We start from the raw sequence: 16,945 nt of genomic DNA on the forward strand, positions 1-16,945 counted from the left end.
AGCAAAAATGATTTATTCCAAATCAATTAAATGCACAAGTGTAAATATATTTAGATTTTTTTTTCAAACTAGCACATAAAGTTGTTTAAACATGCTAAAATGCCATCCATCCATCCATCCATCTTCTTCCGCTTATCCGAGGTCGGGTCGCGGGGGCAGCAGCTTAAGCAGGGAAGCCCAGACTTCCCTCTCCCCAGCCACTTCGTCCAGCTCCTCCCGGAGGATCCCGAGGCGTTCCCAGGCCAGCCGGGAGACATAGTCTTCCCAACGTGTCCTGGGTCTTCCCCGCGGCCTCCTACCGGTCGGACGTGCCCTAAACACCTCCCTAGGGAGGCGTTCGGGTGGCATCCTGACCAGATGCCCGAACCACCTCATCTGGCTCCTCTCGATGCGGAGGAGCAGCGGCTTTACTTTGAGCTCCCCCCGGATGACAGAGCTTCTCACCCTATCTCTAAGGGAGAGCCCCGCCACCCGGCGGAGGAAACTCATTTCGGCCGCTTGTACCCGTGATCTTGTCCTTTCGGTCATAACCCAAAGCTCATGACCATAGGTGAGGATGGGAACGTAGATCGACCGGTAAATTGAGAGCTTTGCCTTCCGGCTCAGCTCCTTCTTCACCACAACGGATCGATACAGCGTGCGCATTACTGAAGACGCCGCACCGATCCGCCTGTCGATTTCACGATCCACTCTTCCCTCACTCGTGAACAAGACTCCGAGGTACTTGAACTCCTCCACTTGGGGCAAAATCTCCTCCCCAACCCGGAGATGGCACTCCACCCTTTTCCGGGCGAGAACCATGGACTCGGACTTGGAGGTGCTGATTCCCATCCCAGTCGCTTCACACTCGGCTGCGAACCGATCCAGTGAGAGCTGAAGATCCTGGCCGGATGAAGCCATCAGAACCACATCATCTGCAAAAAGCAGAGACCTAATCCTGCAGCCACCAAACTATGCTAAAATGCATACATTATATTTGTTAAAAGTGTTTTATTCTACATTGTCAACTCTTCATTATCAAGTATATGTTTAACTCTTGTAATGTATATTTATGTTGCATGCTAGCAGTAATACATTGATATTACCTTGAATTAACGCAATTACATTTATCAATATTAGTGTGTCGAATGTCAATCGTTTGTGGTCACTGTTAGTCAGAGGTGGGACCAAGTCATTGTTTTGCAAGTCACAAGTAAGTCTCAAGTCTTTGCCCTCAAGTCCGAGTCAAGTCCCGAGTCAAGACAGGCAAGCCCAGAGTCAAGTCCAAAGTCAAGACTGGAAAGTCTCAAGTCAAGTCCTAAGTCCTGCATTTTGAGTTTCGAGTCCTTTCAAGTCCTTTTAACCACAGACTAATATATTAACACAGATTGTGTATGCTTTTCAAACGCTGTATTTATTTATTAAAACAAGTGCATTTTAAATTGCAGGAAAGAAAATTGTGCTGACATTGCACTTTATAATAGCACTATTAACCAGTCATTTTAAACATTAACTCATTCCTTTACAGAACAAACACATTGAAAAATAAAGTACAAATGTACTTATTTGTACAAAAGTGTTAACATTGAAAAAACATGACATATACGTGAACATAACAAAAAAGTTGTACTTTTTATATGTCAGGGCCCTATGCTGCATTGCATTTGCAAAAGACCAAATTAGCCAAGAGTCTGTCAGTCATTTGTGCACGATGGGGGCGTAGTATGATGCCACCATGGCTGAAAACTCGCTCCACTGGAGCACTGGAGGCAGGCACTGCCAAGACTCTCATGGCCACTCGGAACAGTGAAGGAAGAGTCTTCATGTTCAATGCCCAGAACAAAAGGGGGGAGAGAGTTGTTTTGGGTTGGTGCACTACTTGTAAGTGTATCTTGTGTTTTTTATGTTGATTTAATAAAAAAAAAAATATATATATATTTCTTGTGCGGCCCGATACCAATCGATCCACGGACCAGTACCGGGCCGCGGCCCGGTGGTTGGGGACCACTGAGGTAAACAACCAACAGTATGTCAGAAAGCTAGCTAAAACGGTACACATATTCATAATATAGTATACATTTTAACTGACCTTTATTTTACTATTTTTGTCTTTTTTTTAGGTGGCTAAAATACGCGGTGCTGCTGACCGCCGTCTAACGTTACGTGTGATATATTGACTAACGTAACCCTGCTTAAAAAAAATCACTGAACAAAAAGTATGAATAAGGTAGTGAACTGCAACAGATTCCCGTGTTTGCAATAACGTTATAACGTTAGCAGTGAGTTTACAGCCTCACTGATTTAACTACACAGCAAATAAAAGTCACGTTACTTAGCCAATAAACGTTATCTTACATTCAAAACTTACCGTTCTTTGTGCAACTTCAAATGCCGGACGAAGTTGGAAGTTGTTGCCTCTCCATCAGTAATTTTCGAACCGCATGTGTTGCATACTGCAAACCGTTTTGTGTTGACCACCTCGTAATTTTTATACCCAAACAAAATTATTTTAGGTATTATTTTTTGTTCACTGGCGTGTGGTTTGGACATGTCTTCTTCGTTGGTTGTCCTGCAATTTGATTGGATGAATGCTGTGTGATGAAAACAAAGTAGATCTAATTTGATTGGCTGTTGTACTGCGAGCACACCAGCTGACACACGCAACGCTGATAGACAAGTACACAATGAAAAATACGGAGCGCTCCCGAATAACTTTTTCATCTTTGGGTTTTGGGGAAAGTAGCAAGTCATGTCAAGTCATGTCAATTCAAAAGGCTCAAGTCCAAGTGAAGTCACAAGTCATTGATGTTAAAGTCTAAGTCGAGTTGCAAGTCTTTTTACATTTTGTCAAGTCGAGTCTAAAGTCATCAAATTCATGACTCGAGTCTGACTCGAGTCCAAGTCGTGTGACTCGAGTCCACACCTCTGCTGTTAGTCGCAGAAATGGTTGTGTTGGCAATGTTTGCATTAATTATTGCGTTAAATATGTATGCGTTGTTTGTTGTAATATGGTCAGTCAATGGTTGTTTCGTTGCACAAGCAATAGATGGCGCCAAAGCACTGACTGGCGGGAAAATATCCTCACAGAAGAAGACGATTTTCCTATTGTTGACTTCCGGTTAGCAAACATGGCGCAAGGTTCCCGCAAGTTTAAGGCTCAGCGTCCTGGAGCCGCTAAAAAACAACACCACAAACAGAAAGGTCCAAAGAAAGGAGGTTTGTCATATTTGATTATTAATCTCATTACAAGAGAGACACACTATTAAATAGCAACCTGTATCAACCAACATAACACGTGGGATGTATGACGTGTGTCATCGTCTTTTATTACGCGACATAACTCAATTCTTCATATATTCACCGTGTAGGTGAATGTAATATATGGAGAATAATCAGCTATTTGTCCTTATTAGGGCCCGCATGGCCCATTGCATAGGAGTCCTTATGCAATGGGACATAAGGACCTATTGAATTTCTAAGGTTTTATTATTATTATTATAATTATTATTCTTCCGCAACTTTGCGCTGTAATTTGACCCCCTTAGCAGGCTTCAAAACTCACCAAATTTTACACACACATCAGTAATATACGGCAAAACTTTTTATCAAAAAACCAAACCCCTAAACTCAAAATTGCGCTCTAGCGCCCCTAGGAAAAAAAAGAAAACTAGACTGCCCGTAACTCCCACTAGGAAGGTCGGAGAGACATGAAACAAAAACCTCTATATAGGTCTGACTTAGACCTAGTTCTCATAATTGTATATCCTCGGGCAAAAATCAACAGGAGGTTGGCAATTCCCCCCTTCAAGACAAAAAAGTACTAAAAACAGTCACTTTTGCCTCTTTGAGCTGTAATTTGACCCCCTTAACATGCTTCAAAACTCACCAAACTGAACGCACACATCAGGACTAGCAGAACTTGCGATCTAATAAAAAAACCTAACCCCAAATCTCAAAAATGCGCTCTACCGCAATTTTTGAATAAAACACAGAAAAAACTGCTCCTCGGAAGAAAATAAATGACAAAACTGCCTGTAACTCCCACTGGGAAAGTCGGAGAGACATGAAACAAAAACCTCTATGTAGGTCTCACTTAGACCTACATTTCATAGATTGACAACCCTCAGCAAAAATCAACAGGAAGTTTGCAATTTCCCCTTCAAAACAAAATGTTTGTAAAAACCGGTCACCTTTCTTCAAACATTATCTCCTCTGAGCGCGTTTGTCGTTTCAGCTTCAAACTAACACAGGAGAGAGATTGAACCCTTCCAAATAAAAGTTATCGAAATCATTTTTCTAACTGCTCCGGTTTTGATTTTATGAGCCTTCAAAGAACCGCTGTGCTGATGCTGCTGCTTAAAAGCAGGAAGCACCAGCATGCCCACACAATGCAGACAAGGTAGGTACACTAGACAAAAGTATTGGGACACTTCGGACTAAAAGTAGACAAAAGTATTGGGACACTTATAACTACCACTGGGCAAAAGTATTGGGACACTTAGGCCGAAAACTGGACAAAAGTATTGGGACACTTGGGACTAAAACTGGACAAAAGTATTGGGACACTTAGGACTAGCACCTGCCAAATACGCGGGCCCGACCAACGCTGCTTGCAGCTTTAATTTTTAAATGTGATTACTTTATGGACAACAAAATATGTAATATTTTTAATTGTCTTCAAGGAAGGATCATTGCAGCCAAGAAGGTTCAAATCGTTCAACAACAACATTTGAAGAAGGTAAGAAATATTATACTGGAATTGTAGTATTATGTCAGTTTGAAGTACTACCCAGGCCTCGAGAATTTTAACTTTTTAAGGTGAAGGCAAGTGTTGCCTTAAAGGAGGGCTCATATTTTAGAGCACCAAGGCAAACGTTTTTTTTTTTCGAGGCAGGGGCTCCAAAGCATGCATGCATGTACAAACCCCGTTTCCTTATGAGTTGGGAAATTGTGCTAGATGTAAATATAAACTGAATGCAATGATTTGCAAATCCTTTTTAACCCATATTCAATTGGAATGCACTACAAAGACAAGATATTTGATGTTCAAACTCATCAACTTTTTTTTTTTTTTGGAAATAATTTAGAATTTCATGGCTGCGACACGTGCCAAAGTAGTTAATAAAGGGCATGTTCACCACTGTGTTACATCACCTTTTCTTTTAACAACACTCAATAAACGATTGGGAACTGAGGAAACTAATTGTTGAAGCTTTGAAATTAGAATTCTTTCCCATTCTTTTATGTAGAGCTTCAGTCGTTCAACAGTCCGGGGTCGCCGCTGTCGTATTTTACGCTTCATAATGCGCCACACATTTTCGACGGGAGACAGGTCTGGACTGCAGGCAGACCAGGAAAGTACCCGCACTCTTTTTTTTTTACCAAGCCACGCTGTTGTAACACGTGCTGACTGTGGCTTGGCATTGTCTTGCTGAAATAAGCAGGGGCGTCCATGAAAAAGACGGCGCTTAGATGGCAGCATATGTTGTTCCAAAACCTGTATGTACCTTTCAGCATTAATGGTGCCTTCACAGATGTGTAAGTTACCCATGTCTTGGGCACTAATACACCCCCATACCATCACAGATGCTGGCTTATGAACTTTGCGCCTATAACAATCCGGATGGTTCTTTTCCTCTTTGGTCCGGAGGACACGACGTCCACAGTTTCCAAAAACAATTTGAAATATGGACTCGTCAGACCACAGAACACTTTTCCACTTTGTATCAGTCCATCTTAAATGAGCTCAGGCCCAGTGAAGCCGACGGCGTTTCTGGGTGTTGTTGATAAATGGTTTTCGCCTTGCATAGGAGAGTTTTAACTTGCACTTACAGATGTAGCGACAAACTGTAGTTACTGACAGTGGGTTTCTGAAGTGTTCCTGAGCCCATGTGGTGATATCCTTTACACACTGATGTCGCTTGTTGATGCAGTACAGCCTGAGGGATCGAAGGTCACGGGCTTAGCTGCTTACGTGCAGTGATTTCTCCAGATTCTCTGAACCCTTTGATGATATTACGGACCGTAGATGGACAAATCCCTAAATTCCTTGCAATAGCTGGTTGAGAAAGGCTTTTCTTAAACTGTTCAATAATTTGCTCACGCATTTGTTGACAAAGTAGTGACCCTCGCCCCATCCTTGTTTGTGAATGACTGAGCATTTCATGGAATCTACTTTTATACCCAATCATGGCACCCACCTGTTCGCAATTTGCCTGTTCACCTGTGGGATGTTCCAAATAAGTGTTTGATGAGCATTCCTCAACTTTATCAGTATTTATTGCCACCTTTCCCAACTTTTTTGTCACGTGTTTGTTAATGATTATTTGCAACAACAAAAAAAGTTTATCAGTTTGAACATCAAATATGTTGTCTTTGTAGCATATTCAACTGAATATGGGTTGAAAATGATTTGCAAATCATTGTATCCCGTTTCTCTTTACATATAACACAATTTCCCAACTCATATGGAAATGGGGTTTGTACAAACCGTCCGGAATTTTACCGCAGTTAATCATTATATCGTTTACCGTTACATCCCTAGTCCTTTAACAGGTAAAAATGTAATGAACCACAACAGTTAGCTGCTCCACACTGAGTAGCCTTCCTTACTCCCTCCTCACTTGAGCCAGACTGATGGAGTGTTGGGTGTGTGATGGCTGGGGAACTGGGCTGGTGGATTGTGAGAGGCTGTCTGAGATGGGTTTGTTAAGGAGATGTGGACTAGAGATGCGCGGATAGGCAATTATTTCATCCGCAACCGCATCAGAAAGTCGTCAACCATCCGCAATCCACCCGATCTAACATTTGATCAGAACCGCATCCGCCCGCCATCCGCCCGCACCCGCCCGTTGTTATATATCTAATATAGACGATGCAAGGCATTAGTGAGGTTATAAAGCTTTTGCCTGTTAAAGAAAGGAGACTGATCCAATGCAGCACAGACATTCGCGTGCCACGCTGTCACGACCCAGACGCACACCAGTGGGCAATCATATGGAAGCCGCGCTGAGCGCACCTCCAAGCGCGTCTCGCTGCCGGCGACGGCCGGGTATGGGCCCAACGCTCCAGCGCCATCCATTTTCAGGGCTAGTTGATTCGGCAGGTGGGTTGTTACACACTCCTTAGCGGGTTCCGACGTCCATGGCCACCGTCCTAGCTGCTGTCTATATCAACCAGGGTGAGCCCCACCCCTTTCGTGAGCGCACTGCGCGCGGAGTGACCCCTGTTACGCACCCCCGGCAACAGGGGTGGCGGGCAGGTAAGCTGCGCGGGCGGAGCGCGCGGAGTGACCCCTGTTACGAGCCCCCGGCGACGGGAGTGGCGGGCAGGTAAGCTGCTTACCTGCTGCGTGTGACGCCGGCCGCGGCGAAGGCGGACGAGGCGGGGTGTCGGTGCGGTGGGCGCGGTGGTGACCCTGGACGTGCGTCGGGCCCTTCTCGCGGATCGCCTCAGCTACGGCTCCCGGTGGGGCCCTCTCGGGGGAAGGGGCCTCGGTCCCGGACCCCGGCGAGGCGTCGGGGGCCTTCTCCGCTCCGTAAAAGTGTCCATCTCTTTATATATATATATATATATATGCTGCAGGTGCCTGCTCGTTTTTCGTATGTGGGTAACAACATTTAACTATGTATATATATTTCCGAATTGGTTTAACTGCCACCCGCCTGAATCTATTTAAAATCTAATTTTTTTTATTTCAAAGGCCCGACCCGACCCGCGGATAAAATCTAATTTTTTAAAATTTTATCCGCCCGATCCGCGGATAATCCGCGGACTCCGCGGTTGTGCCTGCAAACCGCGCATCTCTAATGTGGACTATGCTGGGGTGTAAAAGTCTGGGGCTGGTGTGGAGCGGTGTTTGGGTGTGAAGGGGTTGCAGTCAAACCTGTTGAAAAAAGCATTCAGTTTGTTGGCCCACTCTTGGTTGCCAGAAGCTTAGTAAACACTTCCACCTCTCCAATGACTGGAAATCTGTTCCAGGCTGTTCCATACTTCACAGATGTTATTTTGCTCCAGCCGTTGTTTCAGTTTTTGTGTGTAGTCCTTAGACCTCCTGATCTTATATTTGATCCTGCTGCACTCTTCTCAGCTACTCCGTGTTTCATTATGTAAGGCCTTCAGCAATAAACTGTCAGTGGTGACACAGTTTATTGTTGGGAAAACACCGGACCATCTTGGAGGGCACAGTGGTTTGCAAGTTTGAGAAGACTACTATATACAGTACGTTGGAGACGGAATAAAGAAAGCTGTAAAACAATTAGAAGCACACAGATAGAAATATACAGGTAAAAGCCAGTAAATTAGAATATTTTGAAAAACTTGATTTATTTCAGTAATTGCATTCAAAAGGTGTAACTTGTACATTATATTTATTCATTGCACACAGACTGATGCATTCAAATGTTTATTTCATTTAATTTTGATGATTTGAAGTGGCAACAAATGAAAATCCAAAATTCCGTGTGTCACAAAATTAGAATATTACTTAAGGCTAATACAAAAAAGGGATTTTTAGAAATGTTGGCCAACTGAAAAGTATGAAAATGAAAAATATGAGCATGTACAATACTCAATACTTGGTTGGAGCTCCTTTTGCCTCAATTACTGCGTTAATGCGGCGTGGCATGGAGTCGATGAGTTTCTGGCACTGCTCAGGTGTTATGAGAGCCCAGGTTGCTCTGATAGTGGCCTTCAACTCTTCTGCGTTTTTGAGTCTGGCATTCTGCATCTTCCTTTTCACAATACCCCACAGATTTTCTATAGGGCTAAGGTCAGGGGAGTTGGCGGGCCAATTTAGAACAGAAATACCATGGTCCGTAAACCAGGCACGGGTAGATTTTGCGCTGTGTGCAGGCGCCAAGTCCTGTTGGAACTTGAAATCTCCATCTCCATAGAGCAGGTCAGCAGCAGGAAGCATGAAGTGCTCTATAACTTGCTGGTAGACTGCTGCGTTGACCCTGGATCTCAGGAAACAGAGTGGACCGACACCAGCAGATGACATGGCACCCCAAACCATCACCCAACCATGCAAATTTTGCATTTCCTTTGGAAATCGAGGTCCCAGAGTCTGGAGGAAGACAGGAGAGGCACAGGATCCACGTTGCCTGAAGTCTAGTGTAAAGTTTCCACCATCAGTGATGGTTTGGGGTGCCATGTCATCTGCTGGTGTCGGTCCACTCTGTTTCCTGAGATCCAGGGTCAACGCAGCCGTCTACCAGCAAGTTTTAGAGCACTTCATGCTTCCTGCTGCTGACCTGCTCTATGGAGATGGAGATTTCAAGTTCCAACAGGACTTGGCGCCTGCACACAGCGCAAAATCTACCCGTGCCTGGTTTACGGACCATGGTATTTCTGTTCTAAATTGGCCCGCCAACTCCCCTGACCTTAGCCCCATAGAAAATCTGTGGGGTATTGTGAAAAGGAAGATGCAGAATGCCAGACCCAAAAACGCAGAAGAGTTGAAGGCCACTATCAGAGCAACCTGGGCTCTCATAACACCTGAGCAGTGCCAGAAACTCATCGACTCCATGCCACGCCGCATTAACGCAGTAATTGAGGCAAAAGGAGCTCCAACCAAGTATTGAGTATTGTACATGCTCATATTTTTCATTTTCATACTTTTCAGTTAACCAAAATTTCTAAAAATCCCTTTTTCTAATTCTAATTTTGTGACACACGGAATTTTGGATTTTCATTTGTTGCCACTTCAAATCATCAAAATTAAATGAAATAAACATTTGAATGCATCAGTCTGTGTGCAATGAATAAATATAATGTACAAGTTACACCTTTTGAATGCAATTACTGAAATAAATCAAGTTTTTCAAAATATTCTAATTTACTGGCTTTTACCTGTAGTACTTAGCTATTTCGCAGCAGCAAGCGGCCACTGACGGCAAATGTTGCTTCTGATTGGTTAAATTTTTTTATTAGACATTACAAATTACATGATGGTGTTGCGTTTACACCCCACGCCAACATTGTTTTACCTAACATAATGAATAATCGTTATTTCAATATTGATAAAAATAATCTTAATTATTATTTTGGCCATAATCGTGCCGCCCCCCTATGTGTAAGACGATCTTATAAATGAACACTATTTTTATCCACATGGACAAAAAGTGCAGTTATGTTTTATGGCCATTAGGTGCCATCTTGCAAAATTCCTATTTTTTGTTTGTTTTGTTTATCTCTTATTTTCATAGGGTACCATCTTGCATAATTTTTGCATGTATTTGTATTTATTTTTGTTTATTTACAACTTATATGCACATTCAATTTATACTTGAGGTACATGAAACACGGTGTTCTTATCTACAATATGTTTTCTTCTTCAAAGGAAATCATTTTGAATTTGTTGTTTGTGCTAAAATATTTCAGTATTAGTACTTTAAAAAAAAAAAAATTTGCGCATGTTTGAAACTACTGCAATAATAATCATAACCGTTCTAATTTTGCTCACAATAACCATGATAAGAAATGTTAATACCGTGACATTCCGAGTAGTTGTATTGTATTGCTGTAGTATTTTTGCAGTAGTAATCAGCAATAAGTATTATTTAACGCTGGGTAAACAAATCAGTTTAATGGATTATAAATAATGTCTTCATAGTTATACAATTTTGCATAATGGATTTACAGGTTGTTTTATTGTTAATAATAAGTAGATAAAAAATGTATAATGGAGTTTAAAGTTTTTTATAATTGAAGTGCACATCATATGTACTTAAGAAATGGTTTATGATTCGCGTTATACATTCAAACACCCACAAGAGCAGTTGGTTATGAAATATATTTATGTACATTTTTTCTCCAAAGGGTCTGGAAGTTGCCATCAGAAACAAGATTGAACAAGAAGTGACCCAGAAGGCGAGTTTATCCCTTCACAAGCCGCTGAATGTGGTCAAAGGTTCACAGGTCAAACCCAAGACAGGGAGCAGCTCCAAATAATATTAAAAAGTATACAATTATGGATGCTATGTTGGTTATTTTCATCACGTCATAAAAACGTTGTTAAAACATGAACTAGTCTTTAGTCTGATTTGTTTCTAGAAATGTCGGTTGCATCAGATTTGTTTTCCAATGTAAGAGTTGCATGCTTTATGAAAAAAATTGTAAATAATGTCAATTATTGTAACATTTTGAAATAAGTTGACCATCAGTTCCCTGCTCATGACGTTTAGTTGCCACCTAGTGGTCAACATTCATCACAACATCCTCTTGCCACGTTTGCTAATTGCGAATTAAAAAAAAAAAAAGGATATTTATGTGATTATCCTCCATCTACATTTTTAAGTACTTGTTTGATCATACTGTAAATACTGTAATGTTACATTTTCTACATCAGATTGATCACATTCGTGACAAGTAAAGTCTTGTTTTATAAATTACTCTTAACAATCAAGTTGAATAATTCAATACAGTATTCTTGAATGCTTTTATGGTAATCATAATCACACATGCACACTGTCACTATGGTAGCAGGATTATGATACTGTACAGATGCATGTGAAAAAGTGCAATATATTTATCTGTACAGTAATCTATTTATTTATATATATATATATGTATATATTATTTATATATACTTATTTATTCATATATGCACCTTATTGCTTTTTTATCCTGCACTACCATGAGCTTATGTAACACAATGTCGTTCTTATCTCTGCTGTAAAGTTCAAATTTGAATGACAATAAAAAGGAAGTCTAAGTAGTATCTATCGTATTTTAGACCAAATGTAAAGTAGACATGATATATTCTGGATGAACATAATGCATTAAATGTTATATACATTGTAGTAAATGTACTTTGGAGTGCGGTACAATATATTTTCTTACAACCTAAATTTATTACTTTATGGTAACGAAAAGGTACTTTTGCATTTGATATTTTTTAAGATGTAGAATAATTTTCTAATCAAACAATATTCTCCAATTGTTATAAGGAATATCATTAATTTATGAGGTTTTTTTTTGTTTGTTTTTTAATTGGAACATTTGCTGACGTCATAATCACAGTATTTAAGAAATACCGTATTTTCCGCACTATTAGCCGCACCTAAAAGCCACAAATTTACTCAAAAGCTGACAGTGCGGCTTATAACCCGGTGCGCTTTATATATGGATTAATATTAAGATTCATTTTCATAAAGTTTAGGTCTCGCAACTACGGTAAACAGCCGCCATCTTTTTTCCCCGTAGAAGAGGAAGTGCTTCTTCTTCTACGGTAAGCAACCGCCAAGGTAAGCACCCGCCCCCATAGAAGAAGAAGCGCGCGGGTATTACGTTTCATTTCCTTTGTGTGTTTACATCTGTAAAGACCACAAAATGGCTCCTACTAAGCGACACACTGTGGTTCTAGCTTGCCATGCTAATGGCCAGAAACTTCCACCCATGGTGATATTCAAAAGGAAGACCTTGCCAAAAGAGAACTTTCCAGCCGGCGTCATCATAAAAGCTAACTCGAAGGGATGGATGGATGAAGAAAAGATGAGCGAGTGGTTAAGGGAAGTTTACGCGAAGAGGCCGGGTGGCTTTTTTCACGCAGCTCCGTCCATGTTGATATACGACTCCATGCGCGCCCACATCACAGATGGTGTCAAAAAACAAGTGAAGCACACAAATACAACACTCGCCGTCATTCCGGGTGGATTAACCAAAGAACTCCAACCGCTCGATATTGGTGTCAACAAGGCATTTAAAGCATGACTGCGAACGGCGTGGGAACAATGGATGACCGAAGGCGAACACACCTTCACTAAGACAGGGAGACAGCGCCGGACGACATACGCCAACATCTGCCAGTGGATCGTAAATGCCTGGGCGGATATTTCGGTCTCAACTGTGGTCCGAGCTTTCCGGAAGGCAGGATTCACGGAACTGCTGGAAAAACAACAGCGACACTGACTCTGATGACTTCGACGAGACGGAGCTGGCCATTTTGGATCCCGTATTCGCCCAACTTTTTAATTCGGACACCGTAGGAGAAGAATTCGAGGGATTTATGAATGAAGAATAACTTCAGAAAGTGAGTGTTATGTTTATTTTGTGTGTTGTGACATTAACGTTCGAGCAACATTAAGTTATTGCTATTGCTCTGCACTATTTTGAATTTTACTATGTTTGTGATTGCACATTTGCACATTACCGTACATTTTGGGAGTGAACAGAGTTGTTAGAACGCTGGTTTTTAATATATTATTAAAGTTTAACTGACCTATCTGACTGTTTTTTTGACATTCCCTGTAGCGCAGTTAGATGCGGCTTATAACACGGGGCGGCTTATGGTGCGGAAAATACGGTATGTAAATATGTGACAAACTGCTGATTAACATTACATTTAACGACATTAAATTACAATAGATCAGCAACACCGTATAATAAACAAATACAAAATATTGCAATATATTGACATTGTGTGTATAAATATGACTATAAATGCATGCGCATGCAAAAAAAGTGTGACGTCATGAGTCCATATTATGACGTGCACAGTCTCCACAGCTCAAGCATCACACACACACACACACACACACACTCTGGACGAGCATACTCAGTGTGCTTCTTCTTCATGAGCTTGTTTATGCATTTTGAAAGATAACCAAAACAACGAGATTAAAGGTAAGCACTTTCACTTACATTTCAAAGATGTCTATATTTTTTTTATTTATAATTGATTCTTGTTTTTAGTTTGTGAGTTTGAGTGAGGATGAGGAAGATCAACCTTCATCTGCTTGTCATGTTCTTTTTCTCAAGTAAGTTGATCTTATTTTTACACTCTAATAATGACTTGTATTTTATCTTTAGACTCTACGATACATATCCATATTTAGGTTTTACCCTTTGATAAATACTCTTAAATGTTCTCATCAAAGCATTGAAATTAATACCTGTATGTCGCATATGAATAGTGAACAAAACTCAGTACTGCAAAATATTAAAAATACATTTGAATGTAAAAATTAGATTGGTGTGCTTAATGTAACATTTTAACATCATGATTATTGATATATTGTTACATCATACGCTATCGTGTACGTCACAGTATGACAATACATTTGTGTGTAATGTAGTGAATACAATGCATTTGATAACCGTTACATATCTTTCATGTACAAAACGTATAGTATTTAATCTGATAAATATGACCCTCATGGAAAAATACGTAACCGTGATAATTATTATGATTGTTTGCTATACTGACGCAATTGCCGAGAGAGGGCGCTAAACCCTAGGCAAGCTTTATATAACCCCGTCCTCTTCCTGTAGAGCAGTGGTTCTCAAACTTTTTTTGTCATCCCCCACTTTGGACAAGGGGGAGTTTTCAAGCCCCACCTGCCCCCATCGCCCCAAAAGAGCGCTAATGCCAAGCTTTAACATTTTCAAATTTATTGAACATCAAGTTGTATACATTCAAACTCAATAACATAAAATAACATCAAGTTCAATAATAAATAAAATAACTGTGCAGCTGTGGTATAACTTGCATCAAGTTCAATAATAAATAAAATAACTTCCATCAAGTTCAATAATAAATCAAAAAAAGTGTTATAACTTGCATCAAGTTCAATAATAAATAAAAAAAAGTGTTATGACTTGCATCAAGTTCAATAATAAATCAAACAAAAGTGTTATAACTTGCATCACGTTCAATAATAAATCAAAAAAAGTGTTATAACTTGCATCAAGTTCAATAATAAATCAAATAAAAGTGTTATAACTTGCATCAAGTTCAATAATAAATCAAATAACTTGCATCAAGCTCAATAATAAATCAAAAAAAGTGTTATAACTTGCATCAAGTTCAATAATAAATAAATAAAAAAAAGTGTTATAACTTGCATCAAGTTCAATAATAAATCAAATAACTTGCATCAAGTTCAATAATAAATAAAATAAAAGTGCCACTTTGCAATCTTTGCAAAAAAAAAGGAGGAGCTATATGCATTTGGCAAGACAGGGCAAGTGACAGCACTTTTCCCCGGGAGAGCCACCTTGCTTCACTGTGAAACAGCACGGCTGTATGATCAGCTCCCATTTCCTCACACAGTGCAGAGAACAGTCGCGCTTTCAGTGGTCGTGTTTTGATCAAATTTACCACGCTCACAACATCTGTTAAAACCTCATTGAGTTCGGGGCTGAGCTGCCTTGACGCGAGTGCTTCCCGGTGAATGACACAGTGTGTGCCCGTCAGATTTTTGTTTCTCTGCAGGCGCTGGCTCTGGCTCGACGACCTTTGAGGTGCGAGTCACAAATGTATATATTTGTGTAATTGTGGTCCACACATTAGCCTGCTACCCATCCGCGCGAAAGTTTGTTCCGCTTAGCCACGCCCCCATTAGTTACTGTTGCTATGTCTGTCAGACTTTCGCTCCTACCGAGAAATTTAAAGCCTACAGTAAAAATAAGTACCGGTAATTTCCATTTATTTATATAGCGGATTTCACAGACAGAATCACAAAGTGATTTACAGTGTGTATAGAAAATGAAAGCATAGTAAAAAAAAAAAATCTAAGAATATAATGATAAATAAAAAAATTTAAAGTGAAATTTCCTCCCGTTCCTCGCGCCCCACCTGTCATGTCTCTATTCCCCACCAGTGGGGCGCGCCCCACACTTTGAGAAACGCTGCTGTAGAGACACGCTCCCGTTAACTTTAATACCTATAACATATCACTCTGTCACAATAATATTAACTTTATTTTACAATAATGTTAACTATCTTACAAAATAAGTTGTAGACAATGACTTTATACAAGATAATAACTTTGTTATAGACTAACTTCATGTTACAAAATATTAACTTTTTTTTACCAAATTAAATGTGTATATTACAAAAGAATAAGTATGTTACAAAGTGCTAATTTTATCTTCCAAAATAATAGCTATGTTATAAAGTCAGAACTTTACGTTATAAAATAATAAGACCATAGTACAGGGGTCGGCAACCCAAAATGTTGAAAGAGCCAAAAACAAATCTGTCTGGAGCCGCAAAAAATTAAAAGCCATATTATATACAGATAGTGTGTCATGTGATATAAATTGAATTAAGAGGACTTAAAGGAAACTAAATGACCTCAAATATAGCTACAAATGAGGCATAATGATGCAACATGTACATACAGCTAGCCTAAATAGCATGTTAGCATCGATTAGCTTGCAGTCATGCAGTGACCAAATATGTCTGATTAGCACTCCACACAAGTCAATAACATCAACAAAACTCACCTTTCATGCACAACGTTAAAAGTTTTGTGGACAAAATGAGACAGAAAAAGAAGTGGCATAAAACACGTCCTAGAAAGTCGGAGAAAGTTATATATGTAAACAAACTACGGTGAGTTCAAAGACCGCCAAAATTAGTAGGACAAATCGGTGCTCGCCAAATACTCTAATCAGTGAAGCATGTTTAATATAAAAAGTGTGCTTTGTATCAATTAGCATACCTGCCAACTACTTTGGTTTTCCCGTAATTAGTACGGTTTTCATCAACCTATTCCGGGTTACGGTTGCAGTGATAAAAAATACGGTTTTTCATTAATTAAATTTTTTTTAATTTTTTTAAAGTTTTATTCACGAAATCGCGTAACAACAATGACAATCGACACTGCTTCCTGTAACTTCCTATCGAGCCATTCCGAATGCCATGCGCGAGGCTATTTATAGCACCGCTGCCAAGCACGAGGCCATTGTTTCCAAACGAGCGAACGATCATGGAATCAGCCGGAGAAAAATCGCAAATGAGTCTTAAACCGAAAAGAAAACTGCAGTCATTCCGTGAAGAATATTCAAAAGCCTATCCGGGAATAATTATCCGTTCCAAAAAGGGTGAAAACTACGCGAATTGCACCTTGTGCAGACAAGATTTTTCGATCGGACACGGAGGAATTAGCGATGTAAAAGACCACGTTGGGACAAAAAAACACAAGTCTAATGCCGTTGTTGTACCGAAATCTGTTAC

At 40.2% G+C, this 16,945-nt stretch overlaps 2 protein-coding genes across 2 annotated transcripts in view; both read left to right on the forward strand.

Annotated features, from left to right (window-relative positions):
* The first annotated feature begins 3,037 nt into the window (after nucleotides 1-3,037).
* On the forward strand, nucleotides 3,038-11,007 carry lg27h19orf53 (linkage group 27 C19orf53 homolog). Its single transcript, XM_061988033.2, has 3 exons — nucleotides 3,038-3,195; nucleotides 4,662-4,717; nucleotides 10,801-11,007. The coding sequence occupies exons 1-3, from the start codon at nucleotides 3,108-3,110 to the stop codon at nucleotides 10,930-10,932; spliced, it is 276 nt and encodes a 91-aa protein (XP_061844017.2). The 5' UTR covers nucleotides 3,038-3,107; the 3' UTR covers nucleotides 10,933-11,007.
* A 1,922-nt stretch (nucleotides 11,008-12,929) lies between these two features.
* Nucleotides 12,930-16,945, forward strand: part of LOC133624460 (neuronal acetylcholine receptor subunit beta-2-like) — a 61,963-nt gene continuing 57,947 nt past the window's right edge. The window contains exons 1-2 of the mRNA XM_072916436.1: nucleotides 12,930-13,605; nucleotides 13,675-13,739. Coding sequence (XP_072772537.1) covers nucleotides 13,694-13,739 — 46 coding nt within the window. The 5' untranslated portion in view covers nucleotides 12,930-13,605; nucleotides 13,675-13,693. The remainder of the gene's footprint in view (nucleotides 13,606-13,674; nucleotides 13,740-16,945) is intronic.

The sequence above is a fragment of the Nerophis lumbriciformis genome, linkage group LG27 (genome assembly GCF_033978685.3).
Source record: "Nerophis lumbriciformis linkage group LG27, RoL_Nlum_v2.1, whole genome shotgun sequence".
NCBI classification, from domain to species: Eukaryota; Metazoa; Chordata; class Actinopteri; order Syngnathiformes; family Syngnathidae; genus Nerophis; species Nerophis lumbriciformis.

Coding starts and splice junctions, on each gene's coding strand:
- lg27h19orf53 (XM_061988033.2), top strand. CDS start 3,108: ATGGCGCAAGGTTCCCGCAAGTTTAAGGCTCAGCGTCCTGGAGCCGCT. Junction 3,196..4,661: donor GAAAGGTCCAAAGAAAGGAG/GTTTGTCATATT, acceptor ATTGTCTTCAAG/GAAGGATCATTGCAGCCAAG. Junction 4,718..10,800: donor AACAACAACATTTGAAGAAG/GTAAGAAATATT, acceptor TTTTCTCCAAAG/GGTCTGGAAGTTGCCATCAG.